The sequence below is a fragment of the Serpula lacrymans genome (assembly GCF_000218685.1).
Source record: "Serpula lacrymans var. lacrymans S7.9 unplaced genomic scaffold SERLAscaffold_6, whole genome shotgun sequence".
NCBI classification, from domain to species: domain Eukaryota; kingdom Fungi; phylum Basidiomycota; class Agaricomycetes; order Boletales; family Serpulaceae; genus Serpula; species Serpula lacrymans.
In genome coordinates this window covers 682,857-704,253 of record NW_006763295.1, presented here as the reverse complement: position 1 = coordinate 704,253, position 21,397 = coordinate 682,857, and the positions used below count along the sequence as shown (strand labels likewise).

The 21,397-nt window shown below is 46.2% G+C and overlaps 7 protein-coding genes across 7 annotated transcripts; 4 read left to right on the top strand and 3 right to left on the bottom strand.

The window, feature by feature from the left end:
- Positions 1-272: 272 nt before the first annotated feature.
- SERLADRAFT_437073 (uncharacterized protein) lies at positions 273-979 on the top strand (the record flags this gene model as incomplete). Its single annotated transcript, XM_007317377.1, has 2 exons — positions 273-356; positions 704-979. The coding sequence occupies 2 exons, from the start codon at positions 273-275 to the stop codon at positions 977-979; spliced, it is 360 nt and encodes a 119-aa protein (XP_007317439.1).
- A 5,702-nt stretch (positions 980-6,681) lies between these two features.
- Positions 6,682-7,447, top strand: SERLADRAFT_348180 (uncharacterized protein; the record flags this gene model as incomplete). The annotated part of the gene is made up of 2 exons (XM_007317376.1): positions 6,682-6,814; positions 6,867-7,447. 2 exons carry the CDS (start codon positions 6,682-6,684, stop codon positions 7,445-7,447), a joined length of 714 nt encoding a protein of 237 aa, XP_007317438.1.
- A 165-nt stretch (positions 7,448-7,612) lies between these two features.
- SERLADRAFT_465273 (uncharacterized protein) lies at positions 7,613-10,408 on the bottom strand (the record flags this gene model as incomplete). Its single annotated transcript, XM_007317375.1, has 10 exons — positions 7,613-7,965; positions 8,030-8,247; positions 8,298-8,485; positions 8,538-8,674; positions 8,725-8,834; positions 8,886-9,160; positions 9,208-9,450; positions 9,505-10,095; positions 10,148-10,279; positions 10,337-10,408. The coding sequence occupies 8 exons, from the start codon at positions 10,084-10,086 to the stop codon at positions 7,820-7,822; spliced, it is 1,899 nt and encodes a 632-aa protein (XP_007317437.1).
- A 1,159-nt stretch (positions 10,409-11,567) lies between these two features.
- SERLADRAFT_465269 (uncharacterized protein) lies at positions 11,568-12,656 on the top strand (the record flags this gene model as incomplete). The annotated part of the gene is made up of 2 exons (XM_007317374.1): positions 11,568-11,680; positions 11,735-12,656. One exon carries the CDS (start codon positions 11,741-11,743, stop codon positions 12,506-12,508), a length of 768 nt encoding a protein of 255 aa, XP_007317436.1.
- A 684-nt stretch (positions 12,657-13,340) lies between these two features.
- Positions 13,341-15,264, top strand: SERLADRAFT_465262 (uncharacterized protein; the record flags this gene model as incomplete). The annotated part of the gene is made up of 1 exon (XM_007317373.1): positions 13,341-15,264. One exon carries the CDS (start codon positions 13,549-13,551, stop codon positions 14,410-14,412), a length of 864 nt encoding a protein of 287 aa, XP_007317435.1.
- Positions 15,265-15,906: 642 nt separating this feature from the next.
- SERLADRAFT_437067 (uncharacterized protein) lies at positions 15,907-19,915 on the bottom strand (the record flags this gene model as incomplete). The annotated part of the gene is made up of 14 exons (XM_007317372.1): positions 15,907-16,099; positions 16,164-16,751; positions 16,806-17,265; positions 17,319-17,433; positions 17,490-17,649; positions 17,708-17,934; positions 17,993-18,057; positions 18,111-18,468; positions 18,569-19,159; positions 19,340-19,478; positions 19,541-19,573; positions 19,632-19,654; positions 19,704-19,745; positions 19,799-19,915. The coding sequence occupies 14 exons, from the start codon at positions 19,913-19,915 to the stop codon at positions 15,907-15,909; spliced, it is 3,111 nt and encodes a 1,036-aa protein (XP_007317434.1).
- A 582-nt stretch (positions 19,916-20,497) lies between these two features.
- Positions 20,498-21,032, bottom strand: SERLADRAFT_387016 (uncharacterized protein; the record flags this gene model as incomplete). Its single annotated transcript, XM_007317371.1, has 3 exons — positions 20,498-20,576; positions 20,634-20,776; positions 20,832-21,032. The coding sequence occupies 2 exons, from the start codon at positions 20,954-20,956 to the stop codon at positions 20,677-20,679; spliced, it is 225 nt and encodes a 74-aa protein (XP_007317433.1).
- Positions 21,033-21,397: the final 365 nt, after the last annotated feature.

Genomic DNA, 21,397 nt, shown 5'->3' with positions numbered 1-21,397 from the left:
CCACAGAATGACAAGGAGCCATAGTCAAATCTGCATGCTACCGACACACCAACCAGAGCATCATCTGGTCTGACCATCGGTTCCTGGTGTATCCCAAAGATGGCACAATTGAGGTGGCCATTAACATTCTCTTCCACAAGCTCAAGGGCCATTGAGAGGATGATTCTTTTTTTAAGTTGATCATCATTTACCCTGATCCTGTCACAGCGTCATGTCCGGTCATATGTGTGTTTACCTTGGCATTACAAGATGGAATATTCAAAGACGTCACAATGATGGACGAAATTCTATACCCCAAGCATTACCCGTCTACCGGTCATGTGCTACAAATCAAAGATTCTATGCGCAAAGTTCCTGTATTGAGAAATGGATCTTATTCATCGACCGGCTGGTCGATATCCAATGCAATGGCTCTGCCTTATGGAAAATACAGGCACATTCTCAAAAATTTCAGCAACAAAGCTGGATTTCCAAGTATGCACATCATCCATTGTCATTGCTTGGATACACTTGACTTATAATCATGTTTAGATCACATCAGGCCTTATAATTTTTGACGGGGCGCTTCTAACTGCTTGAGCAAAGAAGTACCTGAATTAGACCTACACCTGCTCCTGAATCACACACCAGAGGGCCATCAATTTTAGGTATGAATCAATGATGATGAATATTGGGTTATAAACTCATTCTATGTTCACTACAGTCTGCATATCAGAGCAGAGATTCAGACGTTGACATTCAGGCCATATTCCAGGGGTGGCAGCAAAGAATGGGCCATGCCGTGGGCAATGATATTTTGTTTGGCCACAATGTCAATGCTCCAACCACTCTCCCATTAGCAGAAAGGGAGCACCTTAGGCAAGATCCTGTTCTTCTGGAGGTCGAAGAAGAGCGCAAACAGGCAACAAATCAGTTGGCAAAATTGGAAGATAGTGAAGAAAATATTGTAGCGCAGGGCGATGTCATGCACCAAAGCTGATTGGTAGCATAGACAGGTGTCAATAACAAAGCAAATATTCAAAAAGACTCGCCTTTGTGCCACACAGGCACAGTGCCACATGGAATAGTAATTAATATTGCCTTTTTCAATCTTGTGGCTGATCAGCACCACCTCTATTAGGCAATCCAGTTGCGCTCACCTTTGCTTTCCATTTGGTACTTTCCATGTTTCAGCGTTTCGGCAAATTTTTGCATTGCCACTGGCTACACATTGCATTGCGCCCTCACCTTCATTGTTTCCCTTACTCCCCTTCCTTTGCCTAGCCCCACCATGGGCTCCTTTCTCTCCTTTTTATTCTCACCTGACGGTCGTTTCTGGATCCCCATTCTAATCCACCTCTTCATCACCTCCAGCCTCCTCCTCCTCATCTTCTTTGCTCCCCCACCATTTCTGATGTCACCACTTCCTATCCGCTTCCGTCGCCGATCCGTTGACTACCACGTGCCACTGCTGATATCAGCAAAGCCCCGGCGGCCGGTTCAAATAGGGCAACAGGTCCATCTTTATGACGTCGATCTACCATCATATACTATCAAAACATCGGTCGCTCGTCTTGCCTGGTTGGAGCGTGGGTGGGTAATTTTTGAGCTGGAGAAGGTTCATCCCCTTGCGTCGCCCATGTTCATTGCTGTCCCATTCACTTGGGTACACTTATCATTTGTCCATCGTCTTCGCTACAGCTACACCTACCACACGCTGCCTGGGACTCACTTGTTCCAAATTGGAACTACTCCTCTCCCTCCCTCGTTTGATCAGGTGGTCCAACACAACCAGTCCATTGGTAAGGCCATGGAACCGTTGGATTTGGACTAGGTGGAGGACCGGTGGCTCCACTTTCTTTTTTTTCAGCAGAACATTTATTTACAGTGCGATTATTTTGATTTTGAATCATTTTTATGGACACATTTTTTTTAGAATGCCTGACTGACAATAAAGGAACTGTGTTGATACTGATAGTGTTTTGCCTTGCCCTTTTTTTTACTGCATCTTCCCATGACATCATGATTTTCCTGCTCTCCTTTTGCTATTGGACTTTACTTTATGGCTGTACAAACCTGTGACATTACTCACAGCATTTATTGTTCTATCCCTTTCTTTTCCTTTTTTTGACAATCTTATCCTGTACTACCTACGCAGGATTTGTCAGCGTACATTCCTTCCTTCATATTCTTTCTCATTCTTTTTGCACAGCTATACTGTGCATAGCCTACTTTTCTTTTACTATATAAACCCCTGTATTTTACCTTGTAAAAAAAAAAACAAGAACTCAAATTCAGACTTCTTCTCTACTCTCAAGTTCACTACTCTGCTACTTGTGATCCAGTGTGGTCACAACACTTCCCACTTCTACCACTGTTAACTGCTGTCATCGTCACTCGTCACTTTTGAAAGTGATTGTCATCCCCTTCAATTAGAGTCCTTCTGAGCACTACAGTTTGTGCGTCAGGAGCCTGCTATCACTGGGAACCTCGTCACCTCGTCATCCTCGTTGTTCTCAAACCTACCTTGTGCTACAATTAGCAAGGTAGTGCTCGTCTATACTCGCCACAAAGCACCTATCTTCCTATAAATTCAACTATCCCTCCTCCTCAAAACCCACACTCATACACCTCTGGGTTTTACTTTGAAGGATCTTTATACGTACCACCCCACGAACAACCAGACCACTCCACTGTTCTAGGAGGCAAAGCCCATAAACAAGTTCCGTGGAATCTGGGAGGATTGTGTGTTAGTTTGTTTTGTGTGTGGTTTTCTAACAACAGTTCTCATCATCGACAGCGAGTAGAGGACTTGGGAGGTAAACTCAAGGGTTTCGGTTGAGGAGTAAAGCGGGTAAATCAAGTAATAGAAAACTAAGGAACTATACATGAATAGGTAAGGCTTTATATAGCTAACCGTCTGTTCCTCAGACCAAAAGGAGAATAGACGAAAAGTGGTTTGAGGAATAAATCATCCAATAAGAAAAAAGGGAACAACTATCGTACAACTTTGAATGATTAATCAGCAGGTGAGAGAATTGTACTAATAATAGGTGTTTGTCACGCGTGTTCAGGAACCGTATCCTCATGATGAGGTACAATCCTGATCAAAGCATTTATTAGTATATCCAGGCCTTGATGGGGCTTGGAGCTGGTTGGCGAGATGCCTACTAACAGTCCCTACCCATTGTGCTCGCTGGCTGGAAGTGATACCCAGTCTCTGATCTGTGATATAAAGTGGTAGCGGTGGTTAAGAAAGCCTATGAGGGCTATGAGAAGTAAGATAGCAAACGATACCTCTAGCCCTAGAGCCAGAGGTGTAATGGGAAAAGTGTTCGAGAACCAAGACATAGAGAAGATAAGAAAATAGTAAAATGGTCCTTACATTTATTTTACCTTGTAAAAAAAACAAGAACTCCAATCCAGACTTCTTCTCTAATCTCAAGTTCACTACTCTTCTACTTGTGATCCAGTGTGGTCACAATACTTCCCACTGCTACCACTGTTATCTGCTGTCATCGTCACTCTCCACTTTTGAAAGTCATTTTCATCCCTTTCAATTAGAGTCCTTCTGAGCACTGCAGTTTGTGCATCAGGAGCCTGCTATCACTGGGAACCTCATCACCTCATCATTCTCAAACCTACCTTGTGCTACAATTATCAAGGTAGTGCTCATCTATATACGCCACAAAGCCCCTATCTTTTATATTCCAACTACCCCTCCTCCTCAAAACCCACACCCATACATCTCTGGGTTTTACTTTGAAGGATCATCATACATACCACCCCACAAACAACCAGAGCACCCACTGTTCTAGGAGGCAAAGCCCATACACAAGTTCCGTGTAATCTGGGAGGATTGTGTGTTTGTTTGTTTTGTGTGTGGTTTTCTAACTACAGTTCTCATCATCAACACTGCCCTATTTGTTGCTTCATTTTAGGGCTTCTGTGATTGATTCTAGGCAGTCTGGAATGTTTCATTGTCATTATTACTTACTGGGATCATTCATTGTGTGATTGTAGGAACACTTCATTTCAATTATGTACTATAGAATTACGCACTATAGAATTTTCATATTGCATCTCTGTACCCCTAATATTTGTCTAGGCTCATTTTTTGTCTTTCATCGGATAAATGTAGGGTATCTTGAAATTTTGATACTTTGTCCTTAAGCATACTTGTTACTCCGTTACAACTGGATGTGCAATGTTGTGATACATCCCATGTAGGGTCCAACAAGACAATGGGACCAAACTATGGTTAGTCATTTAATTCATTTTATGTTTGCATTATCTGAATAAATCAAACCTCATTATATAGCTTGTAGAAATTATTTCTCAAAGTTATCTGTTCTATGCATGAACATTTCCACTTTTCGAATTCCACTTGAAGATTGCCCATTTTTTCAGCTTTCTTGTGTTCATCAAGGTTTTGGAAAGCTTCGCTATAAGGACCAAGGAGTTGAAACATTGCGATATACATCTGAGTCTTCCATTTTTCCCCCCTGGTCTTGATCCCTTGTTGTTCCAATCATATATGAATTTGAATGATTCAACCTGAGCAAGTATATGAGTGGTTAATGAGTTTCCTTCGGCACGTTTCTCATCAAGTTCAATCCTCTGGTACACTGTAAGTAACTGGCTACATATCAGAATATGAATCACTAACCTGAAATCTCTGTGTAATTCGGTCATCAATATTAATGGTATCATCTATCTTTTTAGAATTGTTGCATATGTCTTTGAAGGCTGTAGAACCACCTCAATAATATTTGAATATTTTTGTCTAGTAGATGAGGTCAGTTTTGTTGTTTACTTGAGTACAATTACTGACACATTGGTGTTCTGGTATTTCTGCAAACCTTCAAACTATGCGACCAAAAGCCTGGTCTCCTCTGTCCAAATGGGTTGACCATTGATTGGTTTTGAACATCATATTGAAAGCTTCTTCAATATTCAGAGGATTTTTGGGTATATTGGTATTTACAATTATCTGAATGCAGTTGTGAATCTTGTCATTTTTATCCTGAGTTTGTTCGGCCTCATCCTTCTCCCTGTGCACTATGTGGTTTGGATCATCCAGCTCGATCTATATTTTTTGTGAGCTGTATGCTGATAATAATGTGAGTTGAATATCACATGATCGGGTATTTCTTCTAATAGTTCCTGAATACTGCGTCGCAGCTCATGGGCTGCTTGAGTATTTGGAAAGTGTGCAATTTGGAACATATAATGGACTCTTGTTTTGAGGTGTTCAATTGTTTCCAGAATGTCTGTAGCATCAATAATGTGATCCATGATGCAGCAGAGGTTTGTGGTTTTAAGTAATAGATTAACCTTGATGATCCATTATAGGTAGTTCCGTAACATTCCAGAATGAAGTCATGGCATTGTTCCAATGTCATGTGTTGATGCTATCAATGAAAAAAACGAGTGGTGGTAACACTCAGAGAATCCAATAGAGTAATTCCAACTGAGATCAGACTCAGAGTATGATGGAAAAAAGGGGTGGGAGGAACTATCTGGTGTTCAAGACAGAGAGCGACAGGTTTTATACGAACTAGCATTCCAGTGTGCAGAGAAGCCATGCAACATGTCATCGGTGACCCAGGTCAAGTGACGTAATAAGCCTTGCCTCCCATGCTTGTTGTGACATTGCGTCCGACTCCATTTCCTTAATGACAACTGCACATCGCATATTTCTAACAATTGGTTTGCTTAGAGTTGCGCAGAATTAAGCTGCTAAACTTTCTGTACAATTTGTTAAGGCATAAATAAGGTTTTGCGTGTGCCATTAGATATATACAAGAAAGTCACAGGTGATCATGTGACGTTAGTGGTGTGCATGAGCCCTACCTTATCGTGACACTCGACTTGAACACTGACGGGCATGAAAGAGTTGACGGACCTGGTGTTACCAAATCTGGCCATGCTCTCACTGAAACTCAGAACAACGGCAATGCTGTCACCTTGCTGACACAGTGTAATAGCAAGCTTTGATTGGTTACTCTTTACATTTCAGCACTCGCCGAAATTTTATGTATCCAGCGGTGCTTTGGTCAGTGCCAGAGCATGGCCAGATCTGGTAACATTAGGTCCATCGTGGCTGCCTTTCGGCCATGCCGATCCGATACTCTTTCATGCCCGTTGTGTCATGAACTTGCATTCAATCATTGTTGTTCGGTTTATGTAACCACTGTCATGTTTTCGAGCACATCTCTTCCAAGTACAACCCTCAATAAATCCCCTCAGAGCGAGGTAATATCTGGTTCAGCAAGCTTTCACAGCCATCTTTCCACACGGAACCCATTCAAGTTGCATCGTTCACGTCCCCAATCTCAGAATTTGTTCTCTGCAGGAACGCATCAAGCCCTTCCCCATAGTACTCCTCAAAATGCTCAAGCTCATTCAGGCTATTCACCTCACGGAATAATATACACGCTCAAATTCTGGGCATTGGACTATCCATCTCTCGGTGAAAACAATTCTCAACCCCGGCCTCGACTCGCATGCTTTGGTCGATTCAAGTGGCTTTTCTTCTTCTATTCTTGTTTAAGTGTCGTGATGTTCTCTGCAAAAATCCTCACTATCCTCTTACATCGCGACACAGTTATCCATCCTCACTCTAGTGCTATAGGTAGGCCTGCAATGACGGTCACGTCGCCTCTGGCAGAAATTTCTCCGAATTTGACACTGTCAATCATGTTTCCCACTTTTCACGGACTTTTGGACCCTTTTGTTCTTCGTGGAACCGCTACATCTGGACTGACGGCGTGTTTCTGGTTCACGGACGAGGACCTTGATTCTGCACTTGCCTGGGTTTCTCAGTGGTCAGGTAGCTTATTTCTCTTTACAGATCTACACGCATAACTTAACAGCCAGCCAAGGCCCCTCCTCTTTGGTATTAACAACGACTGCGTCGCCTAAGTCCGCACAACATCATACACTATTGCAGCATTTATTATCAGTACACGCTCAAATGAATGCTACAGCTCTATCTGGACTATCGTTGCATATTTTACATGTCGCATCCCTATCCCAAGGAGTTCCCAACGCGTATCTCAATCTTGCAAGGCTCATGTCTCAAACTTCTCAAGTTGTTCTCTTTCCAGAAAGGCCTTCAAGTGACTTACACCACAGCCTTCTTGCTCATTCGGTGACTGGTGTTTCCGACCGTCCCATTTATCTAGGAACCTCAAGTCGCATGACCTTTCCCTTCAAGCCCTTGTCCCCCGTTATACTTCCTAGAGATTACCCAGTATGGTGTACAGAACGCTTTTATTTATTCAATTCTCGATCAACTCATTGGGAGGAGTGTCTGTGGCAGCTATGGCTCAACAGCTTCGACGAAGCCAGTTTCATAGCACTTCCAGGATGGAAAGATACCACGGTCAATGCAGTCAACGATACGTCTGATCTACCTGGCTTTGTGGTAGGTGTCTGCTGGTCCACCCATCACAATGTGTAATCTCTTTTCAGGCTCGAGTTCGCCGTCGCTGGAGTTCGAAATTCCGCACTGAGACTTGTGTTTTAGCTACAAAGCAGTCTCTTGCTCTAGAATCCGCTGGTAGAGCCACAGATAGAAATAAAATGCAATGGCGCAGGACGTTTTGTCTTGAGGTAAGTTACCATTCGTCAAACAGCCTCTACATCTAATCATTATTGTGTAATATGTAGAACATCGAGCCTTGGGCACTCGACCTTCTGTAGGGGGACCAGTGACAGATGATTTGGAGTGTACCGCGATAATTCCCACTCTTGTAACACCGAACGCTACTCAGTTGATCTCTGGTAGTCATCGTTTATCTACACTCTTTTGCCAGCTCTTAGTCCGCAGAAGTTAAATCTCATTCGCATCCAGACGTCGTGCTTCAACTTCGTCATCGTCTGCTTCACTTTCTTGCTCAGGCCCTTCCTGGTACGTAGCCCATACGCTATCACCCTCAGGCCCTTCTACAACTAGATCCAACAGCTCCCTTGCCATCTCTTTATTTTAGAATATACGAAAATGAGTAGAGTTGTAAGGACCAAATGGGCATGGTTCACTCACCCGCTATATGTTCAAGTTCTACCTTGTCTTTAGCCGCAATCCATTCCGGAGGGTCTGTGTAACTAAGTCTTCCCAGCGTCACAATAAACATGTGGGTGATACCGTTGAATTGACGACTCGGAGTAACCTGTAATTTGTGTCGCAAATTGAACGCTGCCTCGGGGCCGAAGATAAGCATATATAGGAGGAAGAGCGTCTGATTGATCGTCCGTAATGTGCTGTATAATATGCTTAGAGATTTTTTGAAGTAAAATTAGTTTCAAATTACCTAGATGCTAGAGATGGTGAACTCCTCAACAGGTCGTCGTCTTCCCATAGAGGAGTCGATGAATGCGTCAAGTAAGCCACCAGCGAAGGCACCAAAGTCCTCGATTCCACTAATATAGTTAGAGCGTCAAGATGGGATTGTGATAACATGGAAAAGAACGTCAGTATTGACTCTTTCATCGATGTTATCTGAAAGTCGAGACTAAGCAACAAGGCGCATACAAAGTATTTAACAACATACTTCCGGTCCTCCCCGACTTGTATCGACTAAGAGTGAGCAGAGTGCTTCTATATGCGGCAGCTTAGTGAAGTCTGCCATATTTCCGTTCGGTATCTCTGGCTCAGGAAATGATAATAAGACTCTGAAAAGACTTTTCCCTACACAGACAGTCAATTCATGAACGATTTACACCCGTAGCTTCACGTACGAGCTGATAGCCAAACAAGAAGACGAGCACTACGCTCGAGTAGCCAAGGCGGCTGCGATGCATCCAAAAGGATGGTAAAAACCTGAGGGCTACGAACGATTAGGGTGAGACTGGAAGTAATATAATGATTAGCTCTGAAAACACCACGGGTTTGGACGCACCAACTCTCTAAATCAGAGGGGAGCTGCCAACACAAAGACTCGAACAAGTCCATGTTTTCTCTAGCAAGGGAAGCTACATCAGGGTCGATCTCGGCCTTGGTATCCTTGAAAAGCGTGAAGAAGTTTTGAACGATGGTGCAGAAGATAGAAACTATCTCTGCAGGGGAGTCTTCATCACTTTCATCTTTTCGAATCGAGACCAAGACAGGAGAGAAAGATGGTATCGTACACGTCAAACAGGTCAACAAACTGAACAGGGCAGTCAGTGCTGGAATCTGTGCAAGGTCATTGAGATAAAGCGATAAAGAAAAGGAAAACATACAGAATTGACAGCGACAAGTAATCCAGCGATTTGTAACATTGAGATGCAAACCGTCCGCACGGTGTAAGTCCATTCATCGCGCGTTGAAGCAATAGAAAGAACATCTAAAATCCGAGCTGATGCGGAAGAATACGTTTCGACAGATGAATGAGGCAGCGATTGTAGCGGCATTGCTTGCATCAACATGTGAAATGTTGACAAATTTGACGAAGATGCAGTATGCCTTAGAATGGTTTGGTGAAGCTAGGGTAAAATCAGTCGCCATATATGTAAAACCACCACAGCAAGAAAACACACATATATGCTCCAATTGAGTAGCTCGGCTTCTTCGACCTCCTCAGGAGCAGCATCCTTGGCGTCGGCTTGGGTGCCATCCAACATGTCAAAATCAACACCATTGTCATCGACTTCATTATTGATGGACGTAGAAACTTGTTTCTGAGAGCTGTTTTCTATATTACCAGCAAAAGGACTACTGGGAGGTGACAGAGGAAGACCTCCAGAAAAGGACTGAGACGGACGTTCAATAGGATTGCTGAAATACATATTTGAATTACTGGCGTGAGTTTGTTCCGCATGTTCCCTACCCTTGCCTTTAGAAAGGTGACGCGAGGAGGAGCGAGCCGGGGAGGTAAGAAAGCCAGCAGGCAAATTTCTATCACTAGAAGGCATAGACTTCCGAACGCGCTGACTTTGATTCAAGGTTTCACCAAAATGGGGATGATGGTTATCCGCAGGGAGTCTTGACGGGCCTGAATTGGTCGACATTGGATTCCATCCTTTTATCTGCGAAGGCACTGGAGCAGGAGCAGGGTATGGATCCGAAATGATTTTCTTTGAACGTACTGACCATGGAGGCTTCCGGATTGCAGTCTCCATTTCATGTTGCTAGATTTGAGTCAGAGTAAGAAATCAGCCGACATAAGGGTAAAGTTTTGACCTTGAAGGTGAACTGCGTCTTCAATCGTTCGATATCTTCTTTCAATTCTCGTTGAGCCTGCTGATGCTTGGTTTCAGTTTCCTCTCTGGCAGCCTTAAGCTTCGCTATTTGTGCTGCATGGTCTTGGGCACTCTAGATGGGTGGGTCATACGTTAATTCAAAGTCCTAAGCCAGTAGATGAGCATATACCTTTTCTTTACCCTTTCTTAGGATCGTTACTTCTCCTTCTTTCGCGAATCTAATGTCGATTGCTTCTTGTAGAGATGACTGCATCTTCTCATTTTCTTTGCGGAGCTAACAAAGGAAAGACACGCAATTGAAATCACATTACAAAATGGATAAAAAAGGAACAAAAACCGCAGACCTCTTCCACTTGACGACGCAAAGCCTCTATTTGTTCATCGATAGCTGGTGTAGGTTGGGCTTGGGCTGTGATATGGGAAACATGAGTATTCTGCCGTTGTGTCTGAGCGGAGGAGCTTTGTCGTATTTGATGGATAGAAGATGGTGGTACATTCCGGGTTTGGGGTGTGAAAGAGTTACGGCCAGTAGATGGTGGTTTGGAAGCTCTGGACACAGGACCAGCACTTGACTGAGATTTCTCTTTTACTTGAACGGGGATAGCTCTTGAAGGTCCTGGTACTACCGACGTGTTTTTGGGTTGTGCATTGTAAAACCCATCTTCTCGTATCGATATCTCTGGAAGTTCCAATTCGTCTAAAGTATTGGACCTCTGGACACTTATTCCTGGTCGATAACCAGATCCGGTTTTCAGTCGTTTCGCAGGAGGGAGAGCACCCTCGGTTGGACGAGGGATTGGTGTATGAATGCGCGTAAATTTGTGTTCTTCTTCATCCAGGAGAGCCAAAGTCTGGTCATCGAGGATAAAGTCATCGGTAAAGTAGTCATCAGAGTCGTCCATTGCCGTTTTGCTCTTGGTTGATTGAAACCCACTTAGTACATCAATGAAAGGTTGACCACAAGTACCAGTCACTGCAAAACTGAATCAAGAACACTGTAGTACGTGCTGAACTTGAAAGGAGTCAATATGTGACGACGTGACTACACTCAGCTGTCGTTCCCACGAAACGCTTCTTATTAGAAGATTGGGTGATGGGTCTCAGATCTCAGTCCTCAGTCCTCGATGGATATTTTGTCGATATGCGCCGTATTTTCAGCAGATATCAACCTTCGGATATACGGTCAATATCTCGTGGATATCGCCAGAATATCCAGAGATTGGTGGGAGATATCCATGGTTGAAAATCTGACTTTTTTGCGGTGGAAGGACCGTCATAATGCATAATGCATCCAGGCCCGGAGGCGGTGATACAGGCTATGACTTAGGTGACTGAATTGCCCATCATATGGCAGTGCCAATCATGGAATAAGGGGTTTCATCTTCTTCCCGTTATGAGTCACCGCGAGTAAGCCTTATAATAATCGGGCCATACTTGAGTTATGCACAGAGTGCTGACTGAAGCGGCCCATTTTATGTGACGAGATCAAATTCGCAGAACCGCGTTATAAGTGGTGGGTCTTGTACCCTCTCTCAATTCTAAAGACCTCCCACCCAATTGTTACTAGCTTACCATGTCTTACATCAACTCATACCATGCTCCCGAACTGCCAGCTCTCTCCGATGAAGAACTCCTTGGTCCAGAACCATATGACGTGAACTTCCTCTATCGTCCTGGCGATCTCTCCACCGATCGCATCCGCTTGACACCCTTTATCCCCCGCTTACATGCTGAGGCCTTTCTCGCTGGTATCAAAGGACATGATGATGTATTCAAGTACATACCATTATCGCTCGACACACCCCAGCTTTTACTCGGTTTCACGGAGTTCTTAGTACGCAGACAACCCGAAAACATTCTCTTCGCCATCATCGACACGACCCGACCCGATCCCGCAAGGCCTGAGCTACAAGGGAGCCTCGCAGGGTTAATTGGGCTCTTATACACGTCGACGATGATGCTCAAAACGGAGATGGGGCCTGTCGTCGTTCTACCAGCATTCCAGCGAACGCACGTGGCAACTCATGCTGTTGGCACACTGCTGAGATATGCACTGGAAACGCCCACTAATGGCGGGATGGGAATGAGACGAGTGGCATGGACGGCGCATCCAGATAATGTATCATCTCATAAGGCTGCGACAAGGATGGGTTTTAAAGTAGAAGGACAGCTAAGATGGTTTATGACAATGCAGCCTGGAAGTGTAGAGGGACTTGCTGTGAGAGAGGGAGATCCAACGCCAGAAAAACTAGGGAGGGATAGTGTTTTATATGCGATCTGTTGGGATGATTGGGAGAAGGAAGCGAGGGAACTTGTAAATCGCGCAATTACACGTATCTGAGCTGATGATCATGAGCTCGTTCTCAACTACTAGCGTCCTATTGCTGTTGTTAGATAGCTCTACACCTATAATTTGCACGTGTACCAATCCATGGATCATTGAAATTTGGACCAGAGCAATCACAGTTATGGGCGACTCGTACCAGTCAGAAGCAACCTGAAAATAGCTTCAAAATGGCGAGTATTGTAGAACGCTCGAAACTTGTTTCTCGATTTATACTCGCCGAAGACAGATACGATAGGTCGTTTTCCTATGAATAGATAGTAGGCTGCTCAACACGGTTTGAGCACGACCCTGCATAATTGAAATGAATGAAATGAGACTTGGAAAAGTTCCCAGGATTGTAGGAGATGCCGAAACGTGGCCAAGAAGGTTTAGAAAGGTCAGAAAGCTCTTGATTAATTGATGCTGCACCTTGTGCTGAATTGCACATGATACCATCCGCAACCACGGAGAATAGAGAAGGGCGCTACAATATTTGGAGAGACGTGATATAACTGGCTGTATAGTCCGAAGGTCTCGGGGCATTTGCTATGCAGCGACCAAGATGAGCGTATGAATCAAGGGTGCGTAGCTAGAGTGACAGCTGGGATATATATGTCATCGTTATCAGAGAGCTCTGGCATTGGAACCGCACAGCAATCTATATTAGCTAGCGTTGGTAGTCAGATTATGGTGAACTGGCAAATTTTGCACCGAATAATACAGAAAAGTAAGATTTTGGTGGAGTAGTTCGCAGTAATCTCGCTGGAATCGAGTCGGGATTACGTCCCAAAACGAGTGGGACAGAGAACAAAACCACGACGATCGTATCTGCCTATGACGTCACAAGACACTAACGCCCATTTTTTTGCTATCTTCGGCCCAAAAAGGAAATACATGTCCTATCGATGAACGCATGAAAAAGGGACAAATGAACACAGCGGTATGTGTCGCACTACTCCTGAAGTGGAGCCACCCCAATAGAAGGATATCACTTATTCCTCATCTATAAATGCTGCCATATACCGTCCCCTCAGCGACCACACCTCTCCCGCCCAATGTCTACCTCAATCTTTGCACAATTCCCTCCAGAAATAATACGCGATATCTTCGATGTCGCTGCAAAGAGCAATCGCCAATCAGCCCTATCACTTTCTCTAGTCTCGTCGTGGGCTAACCGCGCTGTAGAACCCCATCTCTATCATACCGTCGTCCTTAACTCTGCACGCACCCTCACAGCTTTCTTGGCTGCCATATCATGTAAACCTGCCACGTTCCCAGCAACTCGTGTGCACAACCTTGCCATATTTGCGTTGGGTCCAATTCAGGCTATACACACAGTTATAGCCATGTGTAGTGGTGTAAAAAGCCTCGCGTGCGGATTTTCTCTTCCTTCGTACACCCATCTCGGTGGCTCAGCCGCCGTTCAGTCTCTCGATATGACTGAGCAGCATCTCCTTGGTCTCTCGTGCCGCGAGGGGGTCGACACTTCTGCCATATCACCCTCAGTCACACGCCTTCGTATCCTTCTTACTTATCAGACGTCTCCTGCTAGCATCGCGCGCCTCGCAGAGCTCTCCCTCCTCACACACCTTGCCGTTGTCTATCGTTTTCGAGAACATGTCCTTGACATGGGCCATATCCACAAAATACTCTTGCCCCTGCTTCAATCCGACAAACTTCATCTACTCCTAGTGCAGGTCGCAGGTGTCGGTAATCAGACTCATTACGAAGAAGTAGGCAAATGGAACGCATGGGCAACAATGGCGCAAGGTGATGAACGCATAGTGGCAGAGAAAGCCCCCCAGTCACTCGTCAGACAGTGGGAGGTTGCATCAACAGGGGGGTTGGGCGTATGGGACGCTGCCGAGAAAGAGGTCGAAAAGCGCTGTACCTTCAGAGCATGCAACTTGGTCAGCTGAGGCATGTCAAAACTATATCACATACATCCCATGATACCCGCATATTGTAGACTGGATACTAGCAACCCACATGAACAGTGTAATCAGTATCGTAACTTGCTGTAATCAATATTTTCAGACGAACCGGGAGCGTTACACAAATTGCCGTTCTATCGAAGTTCACCAGCCCGCCCAGCTGCAAACACTATAACTAAGCGCATATATGTAGCGGTGAAAGGAATGACCAACCCTCATTATGGCGAAATTGCAAGATCAACCATTTCCCTGACACCGCCCTCCCAGTCGTCCCAGCACACCGAATACACCCTATCGTCCCGCCCCATCTGGTCTGGCAATGGATCCCCCTTCCTTGAACGTTTCCCTTCCTCATGCTCCCCCACCTCCATAATCTTTCCCCACCTCTCAACACCCCCACTGCATGCGTCGCAACGTGCGTCCGCTGAAACGCAGGTAACACGATGACAGGAGCAATTTCAGTCTTGAGTTCTCCTATCGACATGTACATGTACCCAATCACGCCAGCTGCACTCCTTCCGAGCTCTGGACGGCCTGGGCGAGCAGGAGATTCTCGGTGCGTCAGCGCATATATAGTTCAAAGTGGGTGAGCACGTCACGCGGAGTATCGCGTCGGGCGATCATCCACCAGAAAAAGGCCTCACTTTTCCCTTGCATGCCCTCAAGGTAGGCCTCAGCATGGACTCGAGGTATAAAGGGTGTGAGATGGACGCGATCAGTGGAGAGTTGGGCAGGAGAACTTGGATATGGAAAGTCGACATTTATGTCATACGGTTCTGGGCCATAGAGCTCGTCGTCCGACAGTGTCACTGACTTCAAGGGCTCATACAAGTTGATGAAAGACATGGTATTCGAATTCTTTGAAGGTGCGACAGCAGACAGTACCATGTCCTCACGTCTCTTATAGCGCTATCATTGCGCATTATGACTCGAGCATCGAGTCCAACGTCAGAGTCGAGCGTCAATAAGGCTGCCAGTGTTCTGAGTGCAATGGCCTGCAATGGGTGCGCGGTTCGCAACGAATATATGTTACTGTATATTTGATGCGTCTAGAAAGTGGAGTTTACTCACACATTCGAGGAGATCGTACGTTCGCGACCTATGCTCTACAGCAGATCCCATTATGTTGCATAGCCACATACACAGCCAGATGGAAAAGCAAGGTAGGAGAACAGAAAAAAGTAAGCTAGAATAGTGATTTTATGTAAGAAAGGAGCGAAACCCTACTAGTAGCTACAGTAAAAAAAACACACGCACAACTCCAGCATATTGGACAAAATAGCAGAACGCTAGAAAAACCCAGTACTCGGGAACCTTAATATCAACACACATAGTCCGTCGTGAGATGTCATAAATATGAGACATGGGAGGGTCGCCAGACGGGAGTCAACAATAGTGACTATCACAGGGTAGAAATGTCGCGAGGTGTCAGGAAGAACTGAACAGTGAGTACGCCAAGTATCTCCAACGTGTTACGTCTCAGTAATGTCCAGCATACGACAACATGTGGCCATGAGGGTATTCACTCTCTCCTTTCAACGGCGTGGCCACCACTGGCTGTGAAACAACAGCTCCACCATACCCGCGCCCAGCAGGCATCCCGCCTCCACCACTATTTGTATTCGCACCATATTCAGCGTGGGTATGTTCCCACCCATTCTGCCAGTTGTATCTACCCAACGCAAGAAAAGATCTTGATGAGCATTAGACTACGCGATCACAGCCGATGTACACACCTGGCACTTCGATCCCATCCAGACTCGCTAACTCCGAGGCCACAACGCGGGTGGGCGATTATATTACTTCTGCCAAGATGTGGGTTTGAACCAGGCAGCGTCTCATATTGGATGCCCCCTCCAATCACTCCGTCCACAGAGGCTCCTGAACTAAGGCTTGACAGTGAGGTTTTGCGTCCAGTAGATATAGAAGGAATGATTTGTGCTGTATCATAACTCTGAATGGTAGCGGTTGGATAAGATGCAGGCTGTGAATGCGGTTGTAATTGTTGTGGCTGGCGACAACGTTGCTGCACCTGTTGCTGATTCCAATTAAGACCCGCATTAGGGGTGCATAGCCATGGTGGATAAACGGGCATCGTATGTGTTGTGATATGTGGAAAATCGAACCATCGTGGGCTTGCCCCAGTTGAAGAAGGGCTGGTGTATGGATAAGTACTAGACACAACTGGACGACACTCGGGTGTACGAGTGTAGCTTGTGGCCGGTTGCGGTTGATATGTATATTGTGAACGGGCCTGGCGTTGTGGCTCATCCGGATAATATTGATCATCTGGGGTATGTGGCATGGATGTGCCTAGATCCCGTCTACAAAAAATCTAAGCGAAAAGTTCAAAGATTCACTGAAAAGTCAATACTCACAGATATACTTCTGCATTCCTCCATCGAGGACGTACAAGCTCAAGCGCCTCTGTGAACACTGATACATCCTCAAGCAGTTCAGCCATTGCATGAGCCAGGGGTGGCTTCACATCCTCCATCAACCCTGACTGAAGCTGCGCTCGCTCCTGTGCCTTGAGGTCCCAGAAGTTCATGAGCAGTACGGCAGCACACATGTGTGCAGTGCAAATAAGATTTGGAATATTGGACAATCCACGTTGAATCTGCGTGCGTAGGATACGCGCGCAGCACTTGCCTGCATTAACGCAAATGGCAATGCATGGAACAGGCATATTTGAGTGCGGCGGTTTGGCCTGGAGGGAGTGCAAAGAAGACGGGAGGAATGGACGATATATAAGAATCTGAATGAGGTAGTAGGTTGTGTATAGAGTGGCAGCTTGGTTCGCAAAGAGCTGGTCCTCGATCTGGGATGACCATCGCACTACAATAATAGTCAGACATGAATTTGAAAATACGTCGAGAGTATTTACGCACAATGCGAGGGGACAGAATCGACCCATTCAGTCATCGCAGTGTTGAGCTGCGTTAACACTTCCTGCCATCGTGGTCGAGCAGCGCTGACCATCAACTTGGACCTGTCAATGGCATACTGGGCAAACTGTTTATCCCACATGACACATAAAGCGGAAAAAATATAACGCTTACGATGGTCCGAAGAGCGTATGCAGCGATCTTCGTAAGCTTGAGATGCGAGTTGAACGCCGCTATCATTGAGGGCTTATCAGCGGGTTGGTGGAAGGCCATCGCCGGATCCTCAGGTTCCCAGTACTCGTCATCGACTTCGAGCGGAAGTTCCACGTCGAAGCTATATAGAGTATATTGAGCCTCCAATGGCCATTGGTTGATACCAGGTATCTACTTACTCTTCTTCTCCAGAACAACAAGGCCGACCTAAAGCAGCACTACCTATCCGGTCGTAAAGGACAAGCATCCAGAAGGCCCGCTTCCAGAGCTCTTCATCAACGCTTGGCTTATTCCCATACACCTTTTTACGATGCGCTCCAACGTCCTGTGCCTTACGAAGCCCGATACTGATGAATAACCATGCTACAGGGTGGAATGCGGTGCCTCGAAGGAACATCCCCATGAGCTAATGGTATGACCCGCATCATCAACTAACGTGACTACTCCAATGACAGAGAACCTACCGATAAAGTTTGCACTTCGAAGAGATTGGGAGGGTGGAACAAACTTCGTGACCCTCGATGAACATCTGGATGATGCCCGTTAGCGAAGAACGTATACCGTTGGTAAGAATGACCTCACCAGCTGCAGTATTAAAGTAACTCCAGCCCGCCCGTTGCCATTTGGTGTTCTGATTCGCCCCTTCCTCTTCTGGCATATCGTAGAACCCATCTGCTAGCACGCGGGGGTCATCGCTCCATCTGCTAGCCACAGCAAAAAGTGATAGGCAAAGACACCCAAACCACGGATCTTTCTCTGCTAACCCATCGCGCCATTGCTTTTCGAAAGTGGGTCGATGGAAAAGAGGGAATTGTGGATTGACATGTCGAAAATATAGCTTGATCAGATTGTCAGCGAGGTCGAGAGGAGGGAATTCAGCTGTGAGTGAGGCGCAAAGGTCCTCGAACCCATCTTTGAACCCTTCAGAAGCAAGTTCCCACTGTAAGGTGCAAGTGAGGCAAGCCACGAGGTGAAGCAGTAAATTACAGAAGATCGTTAGAATTAAAACACCTGATGTTACAGACCACGTGAACACTCACGGAAGGGGTACTCCAGAATTCCGACCTTCGCTCATTGGGCCTTGGAACCGCCTGCTGAGCGGAATTGCTATTTTGCGCGAACCCAGTCCCGTACGGGGTAGTGTTCGTAACCATATTCATGTGTTCTTCTCTCAACTTCCTAGCTGGTCCAATGAGCTTGAATGAGCTGCTCTTGCCATGAAAACGGTTTTGACTGTCCGCCAACATCGCGCCTTCCGATGCTGGTTCAAGCCCACGTAAAGTGAGACGTTTCATGCCTCGAGATATGCTGAGTTCGCCAAGTTCATCGCTGTCAGAGGAGGAACAATAATCAGATGATGCGTCAGTATCGGTACGAGGAGTACCAGCCGAACGTCGACTGTAATTGCTTATGTGGGATGAGGGTACTATCGGAGTGGAAATGCCAAGAGGTTGTGGGACGCGAGAAGGAGAAGATGCAGGGGGGGTATCCTTCAGTCTCTGAGGGGGAGCGGAAGGAGAGGACGACTTCTCATGAGGAGATAGCCGCCTTGCTGCCTCTTGCTCAGTTTTCCAAGAGTCGCGGACGACAGGCGGTCCAAGTTCGGAGGAGAAATCTGTTTCAGGGCGTAGCTGTAAAGAACAATAGTCAGCTTCCTCACCCAATGAACCTACTACCCAAGTTGCAAAACATGGCAACCACAAATTTGATTAGCTAGCACTCAAGTCCTATGAAAGACTAGATGCTAGAATCAAGGGTATGACCATGCTTGATATAACTGAAAAATGGCGCATCGCTTCGATGCAGCGCACCACGCAAACAGGAGTGCCGTATGGTGAACATGCACCACGACCTGATTGCAAGAGAAATGCTGAATAAGCATAGCGACCACTCACCCGCCGCAACAGCGCTTCCATTTTCTCCAGCCTATCCTCGAGACCAGTAATGTAACTGTAAAGGAGCATGTGTCTCAGACGGCGTGGGGGCAATCAGTGAGGAAAGGTAAAACGTACGCCTTGGGTGGACCGCGAGGTTTAGATGCCTCGCTGCCGAAGAGAATGAAGTGAGTAAAAGAGATGTGATATGGAGGGTGAAGAGACGAACAGATAAGTGCAAGACTTGCGATTCTGAAGACAGTTTGAGCAGACATTGTCAGGCATTCGAGGGCCGTCGCACTTTGTCTTCCTCCGCCTGCAAGCGTCGCAAGCCCTTTCGATTCTGCGTTTCTTGAACATGAGAGAGTCTTCTGTGCATCTTTGCTGGGCCTGTACTGCGAGCATGGATGAAGAGCTAGCAGCAGGCTGGAAGGATGAGAAAGAGTCAGCAATTTCTATGACATTTGATGAGGAGTATCCATTAGATGGATAGTAAGCGCGGGCCGTCTGCATAAAGACCGATGGGAGAAGGAGGACAGAAATCAAGATCGGAAGAGGGGCAAAAGAGAGAAGAACCAAGTGGGGCAAGCGATAGTATTTCGAGACTTATTTCGAGAGGCCTAAATAAATCTGTCGGAAGGTCGGCGAGAAATGCAGAACGCGGACCTGATGGCTTCTGTCAGCACTGGGGATATGAAAACACGTTTGGTGAAGGTTCAATGAAAAGAAAGAAAACAGCGGCTGTATGCGCCTGGGGGCATTTCAATGGACAGGGATGCTTACAATAAATGTCTCAGCCTGGGAGGCGGTACTCTTGCTCTCAAGAAACCAAAGTGTCCACAGTTCGACCAGTCAGCGGAATATTGCCTCCTTGGACACGTGCTTCATCAAAATCGTGACTGCGGAGTTCCAATACACCGTCAACCTTCGGTGCCGTCTCACGATGCCGACCCACCTAATAGCACAGAGACTGCAGCGCTGGCTGAAACTCAATAGTGCACCGGTCTATGTAGAGGTAGAGTTTGCAGAATTCGAAACTGGTGCGGAGAGCTTGTTCACCTTCCAGACTGTGTGACCGTTCCTGGTGGGAGACTCGCACTTTTCTGGATGCCAATTTCTTGGCCATGAGAGAGTTCGTGCATGTATATCCACTTTTTACAAAGCTGTCTGCCAGGTACAGTGTGCTCATTAATAACCCACCTGCACCTTCGCAATGACCAGTCCTCACAAGATCTCTTTTTATTTTTGACTTTGACATTAGACGCACACATTATTCATCCGGATCCGTAATCCTGGTCTCCAATCCATACCACCACTCGTCTCGGACCCTGATCCCAGCTTCGTACTGTGCTATTCGCAGTCCAACTTAATTTTGTCTGTCTCTCCTGTATCAGCGTCTCTTCAACAGATCTCAACCTTTACTCAGCAGTGCGGGGCAGTCCAAATCGAGTAACCTCTTTCGTGATCGACGGCAGCCGGCGGGAAGAACACTTGCCATCCTCCTTTTCGTGCACCACCGTCGACTTGCACACTTCTTCGCATCACCGGTTTCATTTCACCACTAACGCTACGTCCATATTCAGCGTTATCCAGCTAGAACACAGCCAAGCGCATCCGTAATCCGCCCAGGACGCACCCGTTAGCACCGAGACTCTAGTGCCCTACCCTTTCTCTTGCTGCACCATTCAGACACGTATCACGACTCGCGGCCTTTCATTTGCCCCCATCAGGCATTTCTTTCTCTTTCCAGATAACACGGCTCTAGCCTTATCCCCGTTTTGTTTTTGTTGCTATATTTTGGTGAGCAAATCCATCCCGACAAGGTTTCCCTCGTCTTCTCGCCATCCGTGACTGACAAACCTCTCGGTATTCTGCGTGATTCTGCCTCGTGCATCCAAGGTTTTCACCACACCTGCGTCCATATGATCACCCTTCGCTCATCTATTCCGTTCGCTCTCCGGGTGTCTCACCGCTCCACCTGCTCCCAATACCCGA